The 14,219-nt window shown below is 39.6% G+C and overlaps 1 protein-coding gene across 1 annotated transcript; it reads right to left on the bottom strand.

Annotated features, from left to right (window-relative positions):
* Nucleotides 1-3,502: 3,502 nt before the first annotated feature.
* On the bottom strand, nt 3,503-13,444 carry SLC46A3 (solute carrier family 46 member 3). Its single transcript, XM_027903051.1, has 5 exons — nt 13,227-13,444; nt 7,278-8,151; nt 6,784-6,867; nt 5,178-5,334; nt 3,503-3,813 (listed from the first exon to the last, which is right to left on the bottom strand). Exons 1-5 carry the CDS (start codon nt 13,416-13,418, stop codon nt 3,726-3,728), a joined length of 1,395 nt encoding a protein of 464 aa, XP_027758852.1. The 5' UTR covers nt 13,419-13,444; the 3' UTR covers nt 3,503-3,725.
* Nucleotides 13,445-14,219: the final 775 nt, after the last annotated feature.

Genomic DNA, 14,219 nt, shown 5'->3' with positions numbered 1-14,219 from the left:
GTAGGCCAAAGCTTTTAGCTTTTGTCCTGAAAAGTTTATAGTGCTTTTATATTTAAAACATTGCAGCAAATTAGAAACATTAGGATGACAGGAGGAGACACTTCACTGGTAGTTTTATATTTAAACTTGTTTCATTCAAGAAGTGAAGCTTCTAAAATTGTCTTTCACTTGAGATTTGCAGAGATTAGAGGCTTGTGCTATGCAGAACAAGCAATTTTATTTGGGGTTTATTTTGCCTTAGGGAGGTTAAATGTAGGGCCAATGAATCGAACATGCAAGCGTAGATCTACTCTCATTTTTGTTGTCCATAGCTGTCGTGGTCCCTCTGTGGGCTGATAAGAAAGTCTGAGGGATTACCTTGCCAGATCTGGGACAATTTAAGGTGTGGGCATGGATTTTCAGGAGGATTTTAAGGTCTGCCTTCATACCAGCACTGTTCCAGAAAACAGGGTGCCTGCCATCCAATAGTTGTAGTTACTGGTACCTTAAAGCTCCCCACTTCAGTGTGTTGAGCTGGTTGGCCTTTCCCAGATGGCTGTCGCATCTGAGCAAAACTGCATTAAGATGAGTAATTTAGTAGAGTTTCTCATTAGTGCAGTGAAGAACCAGATGCAGATTAAGAGGCTGCATGCAATTTCTAGGTGGTTTAGTTCAACAATGAGTATACTTTATAATAATCCTGGGTGAGATCAAGCCATGTTCAGAGGCAGGAAGGTGCCTTGTTCATTATGTCTGTAAGGCAGCTAATCTTAGGGGTTTAGCCAGGCTGGAAAGCAAATAGTATGTGTAAGAGGCCTGTGCAAGAATTTATGCTGTTAATAAAAGTACTTGGAGTCAAACAGGACTGAGACAAAAGCTTTTGAGATAAATAGGAAGGGTTATGCTCAGACAGTGCTGCAGGGGGTTGGGCTGAGGACTGGGCTTTCTGGCCCAGCCCTTTCTCCCCATTTTGGATAAGCCTCATTCTGTAAAGCATATGCTGCACAGAGCAACTCACAAAGGCATGCCACACCTGGGCAGCGGACCTGGGACAGACCCTGACAGAGCACAGGGAGGAAAACACTTCCAGATACACTGCTCTGGCAGGTTCAACAGAAGCCCCCACCCTGACTTCTTCTACATGGCATGCTGTCCCTGCTCTGCAATTCCGTACCTTCTCTTGGTACTGATATTCTGGGCAGCATCCTTTCCTCTCCCCAGGCACAAGAGGGAGGCAAAAGCACATCCTCCTCCTCTGCTGTTTGTTATGACCACAAAAAATAGATGATACCATAGTGCTGCTCCCGTTTACACAAACATTCTTCTACCAGTCATGCCATTGGCCATTTGTCAAAATTTTAAAAAGTGCAAGAACTACAAATACAACAGAGTTTAAAAAACCAAACTTCATTATGAATTTATATCAAAGTCATTTGCATTATACACAAGTAAAACAGTTATTATGATCTGAGATTTTGATTTATTACTCTGAAGCATATTAGTACTTGGGTTCCTCAGCTTGCACCATACCAGGCATTTTACCACAGTTCATATCCTTAGACCTAAATTTACAGCCAGTTCTAAATGCTGCATCTACGAGAAATACTCTGCAAACAGCACATACTTTGTACAGTAAAATCAAACCATAACAAAGCCGTTCCTGAAGCATATGTGCTTGTTCTCAGTTGGACTGACACACCACCACTATGGAACTGGCTTGCTTTGTTGCTACCTTCTGAGTGCTAGCAGAAGTGTGCACTGAAGAAGAGGAAAATGTCTTCATTTGCTTTTTTTTCCCCTGGCAGTTTTCTGTGAAATAGTTAATTTCATACAGCCTTACATAACTGCATAATGAAGAGGCAAGGCAGACAATGTAATCTTTGTGCTGAAATCCTTTACATCAGTGTTTTCTTAATCTTTCCACAAGTACTCATTATATTTTGGACCCACTGATTATTGTAGAACTCAGCCTACAAGTTGGAAGTAACTTGGGCACCTCAAAGGAGGAGAGTTAAGCAGTTTTATTTGCTGGCTGGTGTCTAAACTACTGAGACCTAATGATGTTTAATTGCTAATATCAGCCTCGGTAGTTCAGGACAGAAGTGTAAGAGCTGGCTATGGCTGTTAGCTGCGTAAATACTTGTTCCCCCTGCCCTGGATAAACAGTACTGTTTGCACCTGTGACGTCCTTTACCTGATTTGAACCCTCTTTCAAACCTTCTCAGCACAATACATAACTTGTAAACAATGCAATTGTTCAATTGTAAAGGATCTACAATAGTATCATGATGCGGTACTACTATTTTTCAGTGGAGTACCATTGAAAAGTTCTGCACGAGTACTCTGTTCGTGTGATGGGTATCAATGGCTGTAAGCAGGTCATCATTATACGGCACATGCTCTGTGAGCATTTTTATCCTATGCTGTGTGCAAGTCAGTTCCCACATCATAGTTGCTTTCCTAGAGGTTTCCTTCTCTAAATGTCAACTGCTTTCCATTATATTGACTTCTGGGAGTGGTCTGTAACGTGATGTTATATTTTCACTTCCACTGTGCACTCCAGAAGCTAATACTCAGGATAATTTCTACTTAAAGATCTCAAGGGAAAAGGTGAGGAGTCAATGCTGAAACTGATTCCTAGGTTTGGCAGTCTCACCAGTTTGCACTGTGGCCCTGGGCATGTCACTTGTCCTCTCTGTTAATTTCTCTCTCTGTGCAAGGGGGAAGAGAGTATCTGTTATGGAAGGACATTCTTAATAGCATTTGTAAGGTCCTTTGAAGATGAGAAATGCCATTCAAGTGCTCATATAATTATGCTGCATTTGTTGCAAGATAATTAGATTCATAATTCAGATTTGGTCACCTCATTTCAGGGTTGTTAAAAAAATAAAGATCCACTGATAAGAAATGCTATTACAGCCTTTCACTAAAAGAAACATATAAACCAAGTACCAACTTAACTAAAAAATAAGAAATATCTCTGGGACAAAAACCAGAGATGCCTATATGCAGTCCCTAATATATGGAAAATTATAAATGTGCAATATGGCCTCTGCAAAATGTAGGCACAGGCTGAACTTCACACTCTGCAAGCTGGAAATTTCCTGAAAGTTCTGTGTGAAAATCCATTTTAAGAACTAAGTCACAGGCAAGGTCCACACATCATACATTATACTTACACAAACACTCTCTGCTAACTGCAGAGCAGTAAGTCTGCTTGCAGCAGATGTTAAGTACTGCCTCCAGTTTGGTTGCTTTCTGAAAAAACTCCTTTTTTAGTAATTTTAGAGAGGTTTGGGGGCTTCATCATTAAGACAGAACTTTAAAGATGTACGCAGTGGACCACATCCTCAGCTGGCAGAAGCTCCAATGGCTTCAGCAAAATTGCCAGCACCCTCTGAGTTGATAATTTATCTCACCCTATTTAGAATGATACAAGATGTATCACAATCCACACCTGACATTCTCAAATTCGAGAAAAGGTGAGTGGAAAGAGTATCTCCCTACCTAATTTTTTTTTAACTCATGCTGAAAGCAGCATTATAATATCAATTGCCTATTTGCATAGTTAGGAGCTAGCTTTAGTCAAGTGTTGAAAGACTGGGTATAGAGTGCTACCAATTTACTGCTTATTGCTGCAGGGCCACTTGGAGATTGTGTTGTGTTATGTCTGTGGTGTCTGTATGACATAATGGTCTCTGCCACTGCATGTCAGATTAGAAATCCCGGGTATGTGGATCCTTTGTTCAACTATCAGCACTCTCTATGCTGGATACTTCTTCAGGTACCAGCAAAGCCAAGTCCTCCCCATTCCAGCTTGTGCACAGAAGCCAGCTGTAAGACAAAGATAAGACAGGTATCTTTAGTTGAGATGTTACTTATAGCATTCTGATTCAGCACCAACAAACACACTGGATAGTTCTGTACAGCCATCTTCTGTGGCACAGAGCTGTTGATGTATCTTAGTAAACAAAAGCAATGACACTACTTGTCCTCAGAGAAGTCAGACAATATCATTACTGCTCTTTTTGATCAAAGTATTCAACTACCATGTCCATTACAGACTGGAACAACTACCCTTTCTGCTCTCAGACAGCAAGATTTCATGATACTCTCAAAAAGAAAGGTTCAGAGAAAGGTTATTCCAAGGGTCTGATACCTGAAACACTAATGATAGAAGGTAAAGAAAAGTAACTTCCAAAAATCTATGATGATGATGGACTACACTCTTGATGGTAGCAGGGACTGATTGATGGTAAATATCTGTAGTGAAGCACATACAGACTTGAAATTATGTGAAATGTTCTAAATCTACAGCATTATCACTGCCTATTTAAATCTTTAAGTGCAGCTGATGTAGAGATAAAAGGTGACTGAGGTGAAGTCTAAGTATTAGGAAAAAATACATAAGTCTCTAGCAGGAGTACCACCCTCTTAAGGAATACATCTTTCTCCCCCTCCCATTGAACATAAATCTATCTAATGAAAAGTGATCCTTCTGTCACTTAGATTTTTGTTTCAGCATCCTAAAAAGAAGTAATTTATATTGGAAATAACATAAAGTGACCTTTGCTTTTATGAGTACTCATGAATAATGATATTTCACTGTCAGTATTACTAGGTGGTCAGATACGATTAGACACAACTGCTATAGAGGTCTATTTTTTAAACACATCTAGAGGTTTATTCTTTTGGACCTTAAAATCTTTTGCAGAGTTTAATGGCACTGGATCACAAGGTACTCATGACCAAAGATCAGGACTGAGAGCTTTCCATTAAATTCACAGCGTGATTGGTCATGTTTTTAACCCTAATTAGCATCTAGAAGAGCTCAGATTGCAAAATTAAGCTCATGCATTTCAAGCAATCTGTTGCTTTTGTTCTTTGTGAAAGGCTTTCCTGTAAAAAAGACCATGTAAAGGTCTCAAACCAAGGGAAGGCACACACATGTGGTCAAGGCTGAGGTGTGTCCCCCAAGCAGTACATTCAGGGTAGACTTCACTTTGGGGGAAGTTCACAGCATAAGGCCGAGGGAAGGCAGCTGGATCAGAGAAAAAGTGTGAAACTGGAGCTTCTACACTGCACTGGAAAATAGTAAAGTCTGAGAACTACCACACTAAACCATTCAGCTTCAACCCATGTCAGAACAGAAACTACTGGCAAAAGCAGTCAGAAGCACTCTCCTGATCTGTACTTACCACAGGACAGTCAGTGGAATTAGACAAAGGCCTGCCGATAGGAGGAAGCTAAAGCCTGAAAACCATGCAACAGTAGTTGCATAGATAATATTAAAAACTGAAACTGAAATACTGCCGGTCACAACTTCTAAACAGGCAATACAAGCAAACACAGCACCTGCCAAAAATAAATGGTGAATTACAAACAAAACAAAATAAAACAAAACCTCTTCAAAATACTGACATTTTAAAACATGTTTTGAAAGACCTATCGATAGTATTTTTGCAAGTACAGAAGTAAAAAGCATCAGAGTATCATACTTTGCCATGGCAATGTCGTCTGTGGAAACTCCTACAAAATGCTTGTTCTTCTTAATGAATAAAAACCAAAATAAAACATTTTACTGATGGGAACTACTTTTCTTTGCTACTATTCTATCACCATTCCTACTTTCTTGAATCTGCTTATCACATGAAATTCAACCTGTTCATCCTCATCAACTATGTTCTACACATTTCCATCCTTTATCCCTTCCAATTTTCTTTTTTATTCTCACTCTTCTCTTTATTGTTTCTTCCTGCTCTAATCTTTACTCCCATATGCTGAAAAGACTGATCCAATGAAGAGTGATGGTTCAGCATCTAACCATGTTTCTCTTATTTTTGAAAGGAAAGAAATAACATATTTTTTGGACTGAACTACCCTTTGGGGTGGCAGTCTATCCCATCAGTGTCTTGTTGAACACATTTTCCCAAGCTATATTCATAATCGCAGGACCACAAAGAAGATCACTATACGTAAGCAGAAAAGGATGACGAGGCAACCTGATTCCTGCATCAACCTACTCAAGTACCCAAAGCCCTGAAGAATGCCAAGAAACTGCAAAACCAGAGGTCTATGTTAGCACAGCTAGTACAAGGAGATCTTTGTTTTAGTATACAAAGATTAGTCTTCTAAAAAATAAAACCAAATAACTCAGGAGAATGTTTCTAGAAAATCTAGAAAATATATGCTCCCCAGAAGCAAAATATGGGATACTAGAGCCACATTTTGAGGCCTGACATGTTGTTTTTTCCTGTGTTCCATAAGGAAAGGACTTTGAGAAGTAATGTGTTACATTTTTGTGACATGATTAAGAAGCCACAGGCACCCATGAAGATGGGTTCCTCTATAGCTGAAGATCCACGTCTAATTGTTTTCAAGTGCTTTGAAGGTTGACCGCCTACTGCTTACCTTTCTAAATTAGTAGGTATGACATTGACTAAATAACAAAATATATCTTTCTCTGCATGTCAAAATCTTGTGAATGTAGAAGCCCTTCTGAAATCACATTTGTATAAATCTTGAGCATTCTTCTGCTTCAAGTTCCCCATGGTCTTAATTTTTTTTAAGAACAGTATCTCCTTTGAAGGTTGAAACTTGCAGTGGTTTTTAACCCAATGTTGATAATATTAAATTCAGAATCAAAAGCCATTAATATCAAGACACAGGGCCATATTATATGGAACATGAAAGAAAAGCAGACTTAAAATACCAACACAGATCTGTTTGTTTAAAGGTAATCTTGGTGCATCTCTGTTCTGAAACACTGTATTATTTTACTGTTTAAAACCAATTGCTACTCACCCTGTTCACCAGCGAGAACCACTTTTGACAGCATGGATCGGAGAACAGGAATAGGCATAAAGCAGAACAAAGATGGCACTCTCACTGTAAAGCAGTCATGAGATATTGAAGTAATTAAACTCCAGGATTTTACAAATACATTGCAAATGAATTAGTCATACACTTTTCAATGCTTAGTTCCTCACATAAGACAAAGCACCAGAAAAGAACTAGAAGTGCATTGAGACACAATTATCCAAGCACAGAGAAATTAATAAATCAAATATATTTGTACAGCACCGAAACCAAATCATGAGCCATTCATTCCGTTCTCTCCACACACTTCATCTTTAAATCAAATCAGTCGGATCAGCCTGATCAACCATGTATATTTTACCTCTCTATGACCCCTTCAAGATAGTACATCCAATATCCAACAACTGCATTCATTACAGATAACATAGCAGTATTTTCATACATATTGTTGATTATGGAAAAACTGATTCTGAACTTACCTAAAAACATGAGCAGGGTAGTTTTGGCAAAGGCAGCCATGATCATTCCTCCAATGTAAGAAAATATCCCAATAAAGACAATATAGATGTCTTTGAGACATTTAGAAAATAAGTAAACTCCTAAAAAACTGGTCAGAGAGACAGATGTGAATGCAGCTGCTCCATATCCAATGTATACTTCATTCCAGCAGAGCGGCTCATCCAGTTCATACAATGTAAAAAGGGAACTCCCACCAATCATAGTAAACATATAAGTCATAAATGCAAAAAGTAACACAATTATTAAAATTCTCTTTTTATAAGGGGCAGTTTTAAAAAGCATGTACACTCCAGAAAATGTCTCTCTAAGAAGTTCTTTACAGGATACTGGTGCCTCATGCTGGAATTCAGATACACTTACAGTATCTTCCAGAAAAAATATAATATAGATGATATTAATGACATGAAGCAGAGATGCTGTCACAAATGTCCACGTAAAGCCTATTCCTCTCAGAAAGTAGCCAGATGAGAGTCCTGCCAATCCAGATACAACTCCAAAAATCAAATCCACTACAGCTATTCGTGTTGTTTTCTGTTTCTCATCATGACAACCATCTGCTATAAAAGCAAAGCCTCCTCCAAGGAAAGTTGCTATACTCCCAAACAGTCCAGTAACAAATGCAACTGCAAACAGGACAGAGAGTGACAAGGAAAAATATGATATGGCAGTGAGGCTAATACCAGCAATCAAAGCTCCCATTGATGGTAAAACTAAAGACCTTTTGTGTCCCTGGCGATCCCCATTAGCTACAATGACAAAGGCAACTATAAGGCTGGGAATGGCCCCAGTTAAGTCCAACTGCATATTAAAAACAGAGGCTTTTTCTTGAACTTCCTGCAAAGAGAAAATAAAAATAATTGTAAATACTGTAATACACTGGGGGAAAAAAATCTGTAACAATATTATTTACATAATTATTAGTATGCAATATAATGAATAGCACAGTATGTATTTATAGGTTACAAATGATACTGTTACATTTGTAATCATATATTACAATTAAATTTTATAAGATTATATGGCATTACGATATTATGCTATAATATTATAGAGCGCATTACTATATAAGAATGCATTATATTATTGTAATCACTAATACAAGTGCATATTCTCTCCTGCTTTTGTAATTTGATCTTCAATATTCCTTAAATAACCCTTGTTACATTTTAAACCAAAAATTAGTTCTTAAGGCACAGTCTTACTAGTAGTGTTAACAGAGGAGTTTCAACGGAGATGAGAGAATAATTCTTTTGAACATGCATTTACAAGAGCTGGTACTCCTTCAATACAGGGTATGGCAAAAGGACACTGGGCTATTTTAATACTACTCAGAAATCAGTAGTAAACCAGTCTTTGATTGAGGAACACACCCCATGCTCCCTATTCACATTTTTCCTCACAAATAATTCTACTGAGGGCATTACAATAAACAAGTTGCAGAGTAAAGCACATTATGCAAGTAAACAGATCAGGATTTGCTCTCACATCCCAATGTACCATGTTACTACTACTACTACTACTACTACTACCAGTAGTAACAACTACAAATGTGAAATACAGCATTAAATATTATACTGACTCATAGATATGTGAATTAACTAATTTTGCAAACACTGTAAAGCTCTGGGTTCATAAACTGTCCAAGTCAGTAATGTCTCTATACATATGCTAAAGCAGGCGTCATATAAAGAACAGCAGCAACTAACACTGTAACAATAAACTGTAAACACCCATTATGGGGAAAATTTCATAATTCTTTTTAACAGAAGTATAAAACATCAAAAACTATTTAACAGACCATGAATGGCTACAGAAAAAAAAAAAACTAAAGGAAAGTTAAATGTTTTTTAAATAAAAAAAAGAGAGATCTTGTTGGGAATGCAGCTGCTAAAGGAGACTCAGCAAGCTACTTGAGATCTTGCTTTTAATGCATAGATGCAGACTTGACAGACAGCAGCCACAACAGCCCTTTCAAAGAAAACCATCTCATCAGACTGAAGAACAGGGTGAGAAAATGAAGTAACTTTAGTGGCACAACCCCTTTATACTCTCGAAGATAAACTTTAAGGTGCAGAAAGTAAAGTCACATTGAAAGTTTTCTTGAAGTTTGCTGAGGCATAACACTGACTTGGGCAGGGGCTGCACTCTTAAATCAGTAGCAGGTACAACTGTGTAAGTTGGCTGACACCATTCTCAGCTTGTATTGATCTATATTCCATGTATTCCTCTGGAGCTAACATAATCCTGACTGAGTAGCATCCATAAAATTGAAAAACCCCTAGAACTTACAGCGATGTATTCTGGGCAATTTTGAAAGCTGCTAAATGCTTTATAAATTCATGTTTATATTTATAGGCAAAGACCATGACTTTTAGTTCAATCTCTTCCTTTGTTTACAAGATACCAGGTTTTATTGCAAGAGGAAAATTCAACTGATCCTGAGGTCCTCAAGTAAAGCCTTCAAGATTGCCAGCACTAGAAAGTCTTTAACTCTCTTCCCTGACTGCCATAGGATTCATGGTATCCCAAAGTCCAGCACTGTTATCACCCTGAAAGGGTCAAAACCATTAAGATTGAACAAATCGAGACAGAAAATGTTATTCTGATCTTTAACTCCTCCACTGCTGACAAAAGAGAACTCTATGCAATTGCAGACCTCTTTTCTTTACTAGAATCATCACGTTCAAAGACATGAGCATCAAACAAATGATACTGCCTTAAAAATAAAATGTTATTATATATCATCTCAACCCACATTAACCATAGAATACAAATATTATTGCCAAACCATACTGAAGGAATAAACTCGCAAATATTAGTGAGTCTTTCTTTCTGGAAGAAGTTGTGCAATATAAAGAACATGGCTACACATCCACAAATGACCATAAACTTGCTGTCATAAAAGATCTGATGTCTTCTAACAAGACGACTAGAAGACATAAGTACAGGAGAACTCCATGTAGAGTGCAAGGCATGCAACTACCTACTTTATGGTTTTATAAAACCAATAAAAACAAACACAGAAAATGACAGGTCAAACCCTCAGCTGCTTTAAAATCATGTAACTCCAATAATCAATACAACTACATACATTTGAAGAGAAAGGTCTAGTTTTTTAAAATGCAAATTCACTCTACTCTGAAAAATTACTCACAATGGACAGAAATAGATCTTAAAATCACTGATTTCAAAATTAAAGGAATAAAAATGAAGAAGCAATAATTTATATAAAGATTAATTAAGAGAGAAGTGCAGTGCCCGAGACTGAACAATGTACAGGACATGATAAACTGACAGGCTCATAATATAAAAAAATATTACTTAGTAGCAAAGGAAAATGCATGGATCGGACAATAAGTAAATGGGATGATAAATCATGTTTAATGATTAATAATATAGCTCTTTCTGAGATATTAAAAAATATTATCCAAGCCAGTGATCAGAATGCTTCAGCTCGCACTCAAATTACCACTGAACTCACTTTATTATAAAATTACTAATTTTCTTTGAATTGTAAGAAATAATTAATCTAACTGCTGCAAAGACTATACATTTTGAATTATATTCTACTTTTTTTTGCAGGCTACAAGTGATTTTTGTCTTCAATTCTTGTTTACATTTTTCTTTGAAACAGGGGAGATTAGTATAAAGTTTCTTCATTCTCAGAATATAAGAACTTTCACTAAATTAACTATTAAGGGAGATGTGCTTCTAAAAGTTAATGCCAAACTTGGCCTCTTGGGAACACTCCTAAGAGCAACATCTATAAACATATGTCAGTTAGGATGGCCTTGCGAAATCCAGAATACCTACTTCACGCTTCCTTGGGAAAGAGCATGGATTTAAGTTAGTGGGTCTACTTTCTGGCCCATACACAGGACTATTACTCAGCACAGAGACCAGCTTCCACTTAAATTAATGAGTGTTTTGAGCATTTAAATTCTTAAGCTATGGTAACAAATGTGGTATAAAAATGCAGGCAAGATACCCAGACAAGACCGTAATTGTTCAAAAGCTCATGCCCTACTGGCAATCACCGAAATGGAGCAAATGGAAATTTTGCAGGAAACGGAAACAAAGAAGTTCTGTTGGCCATTATTCAAGTGCTGTTTCAAATACCAAGTTAATTATACTTTGTAACCAAAAGACCTGTAATGTGTGAATTCACCACCACCTCAGAGATGCTATCTAAACTTCAGCTGAAAATAAGATTCTGCTTTAGTGTTTTGCAAAAAGAAATATAAAGTTTTAAATACTGAACCATAGGTGACGGCAGTTTGAAAACCAGGCTGAATCTAGGGGGGTTGCAAAATGCGAAAATGTTTGTGAAATATAAGTTTCTTGATGGGCTATGCAATTAGAACTGTATGCACCACTTATGGTTGCCTCAGAGCTGCTTGTTCTGTATGAGAAAATGCCCAGACATAGCACCAAATAGGGAAGCTAATACTAAATAAAATACAGCATTACTCAGACAATAACTGGTTATTATCTCCATGGGTCAGCCCAGAAGTCATGCTGGACGACAATTCTATTGACCTTTTTACTTTCACATTCTTTCTACTAAGACCAGCTTCTGTCACATGACAAAGAACTTACACCATGCTAAAAATCCTGAATTATTTCTTCGATCACCTTTAATGAAAACACTTACTGTTAAAAATCTTTTATATATGACAAATGAGGCAGATAAGCTCAAGTGCTCAGTCTTGCATATATGCAGCACATGAGAGATTCAAATATGGAATGTGAGCAAAAACTTTAAAGTGCCACCTTTTCAGCTGCATAAGGAAATGACTGTTTCCGTAACTCCACCTTCTGTGTAATTAATACTCCAAGTCATCTACTTTTCTGACCTTACAGTGGTTTAATCTTCTACTTAATCCAACCCAACTGCCAGTTGCTGTTGACAAAGATGGTTCTGTTGAATCTATTCTGGAAATATGTTCCCTCTGCTATTCCCATGTTAGGCACAGCAATCATGTGGCCACAGAGTGTCAGAGCAATGTACTGCTTAACACTCAAAAAGCAACCTCAAAGCAAGAGATGAGCTTTCTTTTGAATCAGTGCCCTACTTAAATCCAAACCATAACCTGTAACTGCATATTTGCAAGATACAATACATGGTTGGAGAGGGGAAAGGAAAATGGAGTATGATCATCTCTTCTGCTGGCAGCTCATAGTTAGCAGAATAGAAGCATTAAAACTGCATTAGAAGTGCAATGGAAGAGGTACCAACCAACAATTCGCTATCCAGCATGCTGAATTATGAAAATGTGCTAAAATGTAATTGACTGTGAGATGTTGCCATCTTGACGTCTTTGTATTTCAACAAGGCAGACTAGTGCTCTGAATGATAAACCATCAATTATATTTGACTGTGCAAAGATCAGCCTTTTTTTTTTTTTCCACATTTTAAAAACACAACCCTTTTTATTTTCACCTCCCCTGTTCCTCATTCTTGTAATTCCTCTGAAATAAATGTATTCTAAACTAGGTCTTAGTCCTCAAAATTACAGGACATTTGCTAAACTTCACATGGTTGCAAAGAACACTAGGAGCACCAAAGGCAACTAATGGCTCACAAACACATGCACGAGTTGCTGGGAGGAGCTGTATGTCAGCCCAATGCCAATTCGGGCCCAATCCTCTCAAATGATTTTCAACTCCTGCTAAAATACGAGTTCATCTCAGCATCTTCCTGGAGACAAATCTTTGTCTTTTAAAGCACTTCCACTACCAACAATGAAACACACGAGCAATGAGATGGTAAAGTGAGTGCAGGTTGCAAAGCTACAGCTTTTCCGTCTATAAAAGGTTAAGTGAGGTTATAAACCAGGAGATTACGCTGAGGCAGCACCTCCTGGCTGCAAGTTTATTTATAAATGTTACTTCTTCCCCCGTCTTACCTTCTGTTTGTTATAAGCCGGGCTGCTCTTATTCTGCTCGCAGTGACTGACATTGCTATCGCTCACGAAAGTGGAGTTGAACTCCTGCTCCCACAGCCGCCGGTAGATAAACTGCTGCACCAGCGGGATCGTCAGGAAAGTCGCGAAAAGGTAGATGAAAATGACGGGCTCCACGCACAGAACCTTCCTCATTTCTGCGTGGGGGGTTCAAGCCCTATGTCAGAAGACAAACGGCAAATCCTCACGAGGTGAGAGGGAAACACACGCCCGAGCAGCCACCGGCACGCTGCCAGCGCCCACCTGACACGGGACAGCCCCTCCCGCAGCCCCCGTTCCCCAGCGCACCGCAGTGCCCCCGCCCGCTCTCCCCCGCCCCGCAGCGCCGGCCGTGCGTGGCAGCGGGAGGCGGGACGCGGAGGGCGGCCACGGGCCGGCGGGGGACGGAACGCGGCCGCCCCCCGGCCGCCGGGAGGACGACGCCGGGCGCCGCCATCTCGGGCCGCTGCCGCTCGGGCGGCGGGCGGGGCGCTGCGGCGGGCGAGGTCGCGGCCGAGCTGGGGAGCGGGGTCCGTGTGCCGAGCGTGTCCCCGCCGCGCTGTTCGTTCCCGTGGCGGGGACGCGCGGGATTGCTGCGGCAGATCGGGACACGCATATCAGCAGCCTGGCGATTTCAGCATCGTGCCGAACGCCGCCGCTCAGTGCGCACCGGGCCAGCCGGCTTGTTTGGGCTGGTTACACAACGAGGATCTGCCTTATCAGCGGCGCCTTTGGCCTCGTTTAACACCGCGACCCTGGCCTGGAGTTCAGCCTGGCCCGGAGTTCAGCCTGGCCCAGGGCATCAACGCGCCCAGGGCCAAAGTGGCCAAGCACCGGCTGGGGAAGAACCTGCGTTCTCCTCCGTGCTACTGCGTGTGCTCCAGTCTCAGCTGACTTGGTTTAGGGGTTTTATTATAGCTGCTCCCCTTCCAAGTGCTCTTGGGTTGTCAGGACGTG

The sequence above is a fragment of the Empidonax traillii genome, unplaced genomic scaffold (assembly GCF_003031625.1).
Source record: "Empidonax traillii isolate 1590-97213 ecotype Southwest subspecies unplaced genomic scaffold, ASM303162v1 scaffold926:size687835, whole genome shotgun sequence".
NCBI classification, from domain to species: Eukaryota; Metazoa; Chordata; class Aves; order Passeriformes; family Tyrannidae; genus Empidonax; species Empidonax traillii.
This window is presented reverse-complemented; position numbering and strand designations above follow the sequence as displayed.